At 43.0% G+C, this 8863-nt stretch overlaps 1 protein-coding gene across 2 annotated transcripts in view; it reads left to right on the forward strand.

Annotated features, from left to right (window-relative positions):
* rnf125 (ring finger protein 125, E3 ubiquitin protein ligase) overlaps positions 1-6208 on the forward strand; it is a 31170-nt gene extending 24962 nt beyond the window's left edge. For both annotated transcript variants that reach the window (XM_073046026.1, XM_073046017.1), the window contains exon 6: positions 4388-6208. In XM_073046026.1, coding sequence (XP_072902127.1) covers positions 4388-4471 — 84 coding nt within the window. In that variant the 3' untranslated portion in view covers positions 4472-6208. The remainder of the gene's footprint in view (positions 1-4387) is intronic.
* The last annotated feature ends 2655 nt before the right edge of the window (positions 6209-8863 follow it).

Raw genomic sequence — 8863 nt, forward strand, 5'->3', positions numbered from 1 at the left:
TCCTCAAACACTGTGAGAGTCTCTGCTTTCACCTCCTCAGGTCATGCCTTTTAGGCTTCAACCATCTGAGAGAGAAAAAATAATCCTGTAATCCCTTTGCCTTAAACCTATGCAATCTAGTCATCGGCACTCCTATTAAGAGGAAAAGTATCTCAGCATCTACCCTATTTCCCCCTTTTAATTTTGTATTCCTCTGTCAGCTCTTTGATTCAAGGAAAACAAACCCAAACACTGTCTCTTCTCGTCTCTCCCACTGGGCAGGCGATACAGAAGCCTGAAAGCACATACCACAGGCTCAAGGATAGCTTCTGTCCTGCTGTTGTAAGGTGAATGGATGGCTCCCTAGTACAAAAAGATGGACACTTACCCTCACAATCTACCTCACTAAGGCCCTTGCACCTTCTTGCTGCCAGCTCTGAACTTTCTCTGTAACTGTACCACCTTATTCTGCAACACACACAAAATGCTGGAGGGACTCAGCAGATCAAGCAGCATCTATTGAAAAGAGTACAGTTGACGCTTTGGCCCGAGGCTCTTCATCAAGACTGGGAAAAAAGGATGAGGAGTCAGAAAAAGAATGTTTGGTTGGGGGGGGGAGGGGAGGAAAAGCCACGAGGTAACAGGCACCTTATTCTGCATTCTGTTATTGTTTTACCTTGTGCTACCTCAATGCACTGTTGAAATGAAGTTATCTGTATGTTTGACCTTCTCACTTTACCTCAGTTCAACTCAGGGCCTCCAGGATTCTGATCTCAGAAATGTTAACCATGCCATGCACCAGTGCAGCCAGAAATAGGAAGATCATACAGTTTAACATGCAACTAAGGAGTTGGTGTAGGAGCAAGGGCTTTAGATTTTTTTGATCATTGGGCTCTCTTCAGAGGTCTAAAGGATTATTTATTAATAAAGTATACAACTCTGAAATTCTTCTTCTCCAGATAGCCAAGAAAGAAAAGAACACCAGCACGATCATTAACTCCCAAATCCCCCCTCCCCGCAAAAAAATGAATAAGAACATAACAGGCACATCGACAACCCCCCATCCCCTCCCCTGCACACAAAAAAAATCAGAAGGTAGTTTCCCCTCTCCAGTAGCAGGGCGATCCCACCAGTGATCAAAAGGTAGTTTCCCCTCTCCAGCGGCAGAGCGATCCCACCAGTGATCAGAAGGCAGTTTCCCCTCTCCAGCAGCAGAGCGATCCCACCAGTGATCAAAAGCTAGTTTTCCCTCTCCAGTAACAGAGTGATCCCACTAGCGATCAGAAGGCAGTTTCCCCTCTGCAGTGGCAGAGTGATCCCACCAGCGATCAGAAGGCAGTTTCCCCTCTCTGTAGCAGAGCGATCCCACCAGTGATCAAAAGGCAGATTCCCCTCTCCAGCAGCAGAGCGATCCCACCAGTGATCAAAAGGCAGATTCCCCTCTCCAGCAGCAGAGCGATCCCACCAGTGATCAAAAGCTAGTTTCCCCTCTCCAGCAGCAGAGCGATCCCACAGTGATCAAAAGGTAGTTTCCCCTCTCCAATAGCAGAGCGATCCCACCAGTGATCAAAAGGTAGTTTCCCCTCTCCAATAGCAGAGCGATCCCACCAGTGATCAAAAGGCAGTTTCCCCTCTCAGTAGCAGCGCGATCCCACCAGTGATCAAAAGGCAGTTTCCCCTCTCAGTAGCAGCGCGATCCCACCAGTGATCAAAAGGCAGTTTCCCCTCTCAGTAGCAGCGCGATCCCACCAGTGATCAAAAGGCAGGCAGTCAATGCCCACCCTCTGCATTTGCCTCAATGTTTCAATCTCTCTTGTTGCTTTAATCGGCGAACAATGGAAGCTGGGATTTGGACAGAAGAGATGGGTGCACCAAAACTGGATGAGGACTAATATCACTCATGGGCAAGTTTGCCTGGGCAGGGGGAGGGGTCAAGCTAGAATTACAGGTGGATGGGAACCAAAGTGCCCGACAGTTAGTGGAGAGGTTGTGGAGACTGATGTTGTTAAGACCTCAGACAAATTCATGTATCAAAAGGTTGAATATGTTGAGACTAATGTTCTGAGTTGCATGTATTTCAATGTAAGAAGTATTGTAGGAAAGGCAGATAAGCTCAGGGCATGGAATTATGATATTGTAGCCATTAGTGATACTTGGTTGCAGAAGGGGCAGGACTGGCAGCTCAATATTCTGGGGTTCCATTGCATTAGATATGATAGATCAGGAAAGATTAAAAGACAAGGGGTGGCGTATTAGTCAGGAAAATGTCATGGCTGTGCTCCTTCAGGTTAGACTGGAGAAATTGTCTAATGAAGCTGTATTGGTAGATCTGTAGAATAAGAAGGGGATGACCACATTAGTGCAACAATGTTATAGACTACTCAACAGTCCATGGGATTTAGAGGAATACATTTGTAGAGAGATTATGGACTGTTGCAAGAAACATAAGGTTGTTACAGTAGGTGATTTTAGCCTCCACGTATTGACTGGGACTCCCATACTGTAAATGGACTAGATGGGATAGAATTTGTTAAATGTGTTCAGGAAAGTTTCTTTAACTATGTCATCGAAGTTCGAACTAGAGAGAGTGGAAACCTTGGTTTTCAGAGATATTGAGACCCCGTTAAGAAATAAAAGGAGGTAAATAGCAGGTGACAGAAGTTTATATACTTTGCATTTAGTGATCATAATGGTATTAGTTTCAAAGTAATTATGGAAAAGGATAGGTTTGGTCCTCAGATTGAGATTTTAAACTGGAGAAAGGTAAATTTTGATGGTATTTGAAAGGATCTGGCAAGGCTGTTTTCTGGCAGAGGTGTGCTTTGTAAGTGGGAGGCCTTCAAAAGTGAAATTTTCAGTCACTTGGCATTCAAGATGAGGTAGTAAATTCGATTAGACATTAGCCAGAGAGTGATCGTGGAGGGTTGCCTCTCTGACTGGAGACCTGTGACTAGTGGAGTGCTGTTGTTGTTTGTCATCTATACCAACAATCTGGATGATAACTGGATCAGCAAATTTGCAGATCACACAAAGATTTGCAGTGTAGTGGACAGCAAAGAAGACTTTCAAAGCTTGCTGCGGGAGCTGAACCAGTTTGAAAAATAGGCTGAAAAATGGCAGATGGAATTTAATGCAGACAAGCATGAGGTGTTGCACTTTGGGAGGACCAACCAAGGTGGGTCTTACACAATGAGCGGAGGTGTGGCACAACAATGGGAATACAGGTCCACAATTCATTGCAAGTGGTGTCACAGGTAGATAGGGTTGTAAAGAAAGCTTTTGGCACATTGGCCTTCATAGAACAAAGTACTGAGTACAGAAGTTGGGATGATATGTTGAAGTTATACAAGATGTGGGTAGGGCCTAATTTGGAGTATTGTGTGCAGTTTTGGTTACCTACCTACAGAAAAGATGTAAGTAAGTTTGAAAGACTACAGTGTAAATCTACAAGGATGTTGCCAGGACTGGAGGACTTGAATTATAAGGAAAGATTGAATAGGTTCAAACTTTTATTTCCTAGAATGTAGAAGATTAAGGGGGAATTTGATAGAAGTATACAAAATTATGAGTGGAATGGATGGGATAAATGCAAGCAGGCTCTATGAGGTTAAGTTAGGCTACAACTAGAGGTCATGGGTTAAGTGTAAAAGATGAAATGTTCAAGGGTAACATGAGGGGAAACTTCTTCTGTCGGGGGTGGTGAGAGTGTGGTACGAGCTGCCAGCACAAGTGGTGGATATGATTTTGATTTCAACATTTATGAGAAGTTTGGGCAGGTACATGGATGGGAGTTGTATGAAGGGTTGTGGTCTGGGTGCAGGTCAATGGGACTAGGCAGATTAAAAGGTTCGGCATGGACTAGATGGGTTGAAATGCCTCTGTGACATTCACAAACCGATTTAGCAATTTATTCACTTTTTCTTCATAGATGAAATGTCCCATCACAGGCAATATTCTGAGGAATCACCTCTGCACTCTTTCCTATGTTTCCTACAGTATGGTGACCAGAACTGCACACAGTGTTCCACTGTGGCCTAACTAACATGCTACTATGTACTAATCCCCATAACCACAATGACCATTTTGTTGCCTCTGAAAAATTCAACCATATTGTTAGACAGGATCAACCCAACTAATGTGCTGTTCATCTTATCGACCTATGCTGCCACCTTCAGGGCTCTATGGACATGACAACCAATTTCCTTCTACTCCTCACCCTTGAGTTATCCCAATTAAGATCCATCTCTAAGATGTAACACCTTGGCACCCTGGTGGAATTTAGCAAAGCATTAAGGAATTCAGGAAAATTAACACTGATGCGAATAAGGAAATAGCACAGGAGGGTTAGTAAAGTAGTTTTAGTGGTGACATTTTATTTGAAAAACTGAACTCTTTCCTTTCATTTCAGGACTACAATCAAGATGAGGAAACCATGTTGCAAAGTGCCATATTTAATTCATTTCATGGCTTCTTTAGAATTCAAAATCAGTAATCGCTTCCAGTGTGAGATTGGTCACCTGGGAAAAGTATCTTCCATCCCAAAATCACTGCTTTATATCAACCAATCTCTACAGGCATATAACAGTACTACCATACAATTCAAAACACGGACTGCTGATCAATCTCCTCTCCATTTGAAAAGACTTTGCAATAACCGCTTTGAGTGTAACTAGGCAAAAATATTGTCTGATTTTGAATAACTAATTTTACTTGATGATTGTCTTTATGGATTTAGCTTTCAATTTCAAAAGTTTTATGTGAAGGGTGATTGATAAGTTCATAGCCTAAGGGAGGAAGAGTCAATTTTAGAAAACCTAGCACATTTATTTTTCAACATAGTCCCCTCCTACATTTACACACTTAGTCCAGAGGTCGTGGAGCATAAAGATCTTGGACCACCAGAAAGTGATTGATAAGTTTGTGGCCTAAGGTAGAAGGAGATGAGTTATACAGCTCTTGTTACATGCACATGCAACTCTTTGAGTGATTATGCAGAAAGTTTGAAGTTAATAACTCATCAGGGGTGATTGATAAGTTTGTGGCCTAAGGTAGAAGGAGATGAGTTATTAACTTCAAACTTTCTGCATATTCACTCAAAGAGTTGACCACAACTGATTCCTCTTCCCATCTCCTTCATCATCTTTATGTTATTTCATCATTGATAACGATGTGATATTTTCAAATATCCAGCATCAACTGGTCTCCATCAGTCACTCCTATTCAGAAATGCCTCTACTTCCTCAGAAAGAAAATGAAAATGTGAATTGTTGATTATATCATAACTCTTGTTGAACCCATTGCACTTTATTGTCTACCTGCAATGCAGTTTCTCTGTAACTGTTACACTATTTTCAGCATTCTGCTTCCTTTTAACTACCTTGAAGTACTTACGTACAGAATGATCTGTCCCGGCAATGTCAGGCAAACAAAATGTCAGGCAAACAAAAGCTTTTCGATGTACATGCAACCTAGAAAATGATAGCACAGTACAGGCCCTTCAGCCAACAATGTTGTGCCTATTCATGCATCTTTTGGAGTTAGTACATATAGCAAATAACTTTAGCAATTGACTTCAGCTACCAATCTTTACCTGTGAATTTGAACCATGGACTAAATCTAAAATGCAGCTCTGAACAATTTGTTTTGAAGGACAGTGACCCAAATTAATTGGTAGACCAGACAATGCTGATTTTAAAAAGCAAACATGAGAAAATCTCTAGATGCTGGAAATCCAAGCAACACACACAAAATGCTGGTGAAACACAGCAAGTCAGGCAGCATTAATAAGGAGAAGCACTAACAAAGGGTCCTGACGAAAGGTCTCAGCCCAAACCGTTGACAGTGCTTCTTCTTATAGATGCTGCCTGGCCTGCTGTGTTCCACCAGCATTTTGTGTGTGAATGCTGATTTAAATGTGTTATGTGGACATCTGTAGTATGAGTGCAAAGAGGGAGGTGGGAAAGTGATATGTAGTTCAAAGGAAGCGTTGTTGATTTTTCCTGAATGTTTCTTTGATCTTTAGCATATAAATTGGCATGTAATGTTGGGTCAGGCAGACCTCTTGCTATGGAAGGGTCTCTCTCTCTCTCTCTCTCTCTCTCTCTCTCTCTCTCTCTCTCTCTCTCTCTCTCTCTCTCTCTCTCTCTCTCTCTCTCTCTCTCATGATTCCAAAAGACTGTCAGCTTATTTGTGATTGTGAGTATAAAATAAAAAATACTTTTCATATTTACCAACTGCATCTCTCCAGTGACTTTGTTTACGTGACAATATTTGGGGGCTCATCCGGGATATGTTTGGAACTCAATGTGGGGCCAGCAATATCAGTCATCTAATTGGATGACTATATTGAAAATTAGCATTCACACTTGGACCTGTTTGGGCTATTGGTTATGGGATCACTTGGTATCACAAACACAGCGGAGAGCTGAACTGGTAGGTTAAAAGGGGTGTGTGTGTGTGTGTGTGTGTGTGTGTGTGTGTGTGTGTGTGTGTGTGTGTGTGTGTGTGTGTGTGTGTGTGTGTGTGTGTGTGTGTGTGTGTGTGTGTGTGTGTGTGTGTATGTAAGAGACTAAACTTTGTGTATTAATTGGGAGAAAAGGGGTCACCAGTTGCAAAGGGTTGTTATCAAAGGTTCAGGGCACCAGTGGGGGCATGTATACTCATTCAGGAACTATATTTTAGCATATGCATTTGTGAGTGTGTGTGCCTTGGTGTAATGGAGTCAAAAGAATACAGCAGGCATCATGAGTTTATACGCACATAAGTGGCAGATTGCGGAGTACATACTCTGTCGTTTTTAAGTGTGTACTGTTTAACTTGTATCTATCATTTATTATCTGCGTAGTGTGGGGATTAGTGTGAAGATATTTCAGGGAGAGTTTTTACCAAGATTTATCTGTCAGGATAGAACCTATTGAGGTCAAGAACCCTGATGATTCAAGCCAGCCATTGACTCTGATTACAAACATTTATAAACCCTTCACCCCAGGGAGAAGCAGAGCATTTTGTCAGAATTGCCTTCACTTAACGTTGCATGTGGGATTTCAGAATTCTTGCACAAGCTCAGAGAAATTGTTGAGATTCACCAGATGCATCCTAAGGAATACACATATTGGTAAAGGCGAAGTGCCAAAGAATCTGTGGGATAGAATGGCCCAGGGGGTGCAGGATGGGAATGGGGAACTACCAGGAATGCCAGCAATGAAGAGATATCACTTTTTTCACAGGAAAGAGGCAGCGACTGTGGGGGAAGTGAGAGTAATGGGGGAGTGGTTGATGCACCATCAATAACTCACTCTGAGATGTAAGAAGCGAGATATCGGCTTTTATTGACTGGAAGAATGAACAACACTACATCCTGGAGAATGAGGCTGGGCTCAGGCCTCAATCGCCTTTATACAGGGGTCTGTGGGAGGAGCCACAGAAGCAGTCCAGACAGGTATATGTAGTTCACCACAGTGGTGATAGCAGTGATTCAAAGAGCTGATCAGCCAGGCATGGATTATGAAGAACACAAATATCAAGCATCAGAGGAGTATTGTAGGTTGGATAATCCAGAGAGGGATGACCCAGTCTTCCTGAAAATGCTGAAGGAAAGCCTGAGCACAGCTCACCATAAAGTTTTAGATTTGGGGGTTGTCATGGGATCGACCTACTCTGTAAGTTTCATGGCCAGTAAGATAGACTAGAGGAAGGACAAGAGAAGTTATAAAGTAGCCGCAGTGAATGTAGCTGCTGCGAAGTCACAAAAGGTTTGCTTTGTGTGCCGGCAGCTGGGGCATGTAGCGAGGAACTGCTGGAATAGATGTGGGAGAGTAAAGAGATGGATTGTTACTGCTGCAGCTTCTCGGGCCATTGTTGGAGCAGTGCCTGAAAAGAGAATCGTTCACCAAAGCAGGCAGAATCCACAGCAGCACCCTTTCCTTCTGATTTGGCTGCTGACCAGATTATGGATCCAGTGAGGTCAGACAAGCAGTTGACAAGCATCTGTTTCCAGCGGTGGTCATCCACGGACATACACAAGAGGCTTATTAGGGGTCCAGCAATGTGAAATGTTAGTGGACACAGGATCATCAGTGCTGATTACAACTGGAAAGACAATTTACACTACCAGTGAAGGAGATGAAACAGTGAGGGCGGAGAGAAGTCTGCCCCAGGTACTTGAGATTGAGGGAGTGCAACTTCCTGTAGGTTTCTGGGTGTGCCCAGACAATAAAGGTACTGTCCTGGGGATAAACACACTGAGTGTGAATTTTGATTGAGAAAGATTGAAAAAGATCGCCCATGGCATCTGAAGGCAGTCACACCTGTCCTGAATGGGGAGTGAATACAAATGAGCTGGGCTCTTCCAGCAGTCAGGCCAGTGATTGACTGGACAGTTCAGAAGAGGCTGCCACCAGGGAGAGGTCCTTGCTGTCATTCAAATAGAGACCATCCCAGCCCCTTCCTCTACATTAATGAGAGGGCCTGTGAGTCTAATACATTTACCCTCCTGGTGGCCCTGGAAAGAGAAAGAGTTTTATCTACCTGTGAATGAAAGGGTGAAGACAAAGAATATGAGTAAACTGCAATCGGCCAGTAGGCAAAGGACAATAAGTATATGAACAGAGCTGCATTTAAAAAAAACTGATGTTTAAATTTCTGGGCAATTTCTCTGCTTAGCGTCTTGTCGATAGCCATTACGGATGATAAGGTAGCTATTCTATATGTAGGTGCACATAAAGTAATTGTGGGGAGGAAGTTCTGAGGCAGGGCATTTCTGCTGTCCTATTTGAATAGAATCTCCTTAAAGCTGGCCTTTCCTGGTACAAGTTTATTTTTGTTCATCAGGGCCAGAGGAGGAATTGTTAGTGCAATTTTTTGGGGTTAGCATATATGGCAACTG

This window comes from Hemitrygon akajei, chromosome 1 (assembly GCF_048418815.1).
Source record: "Hemitrygon akajei chromosome 1, sHemAka1.3, whole genome shotgun sequence".
NCBI classification, from domain to species: Eukaryota; Metazoa; Chordata; class Chondrichthyes; order Myliobatiformes; family Dasyatidae; genus Hemitrygon; species Hemitrygon akajei.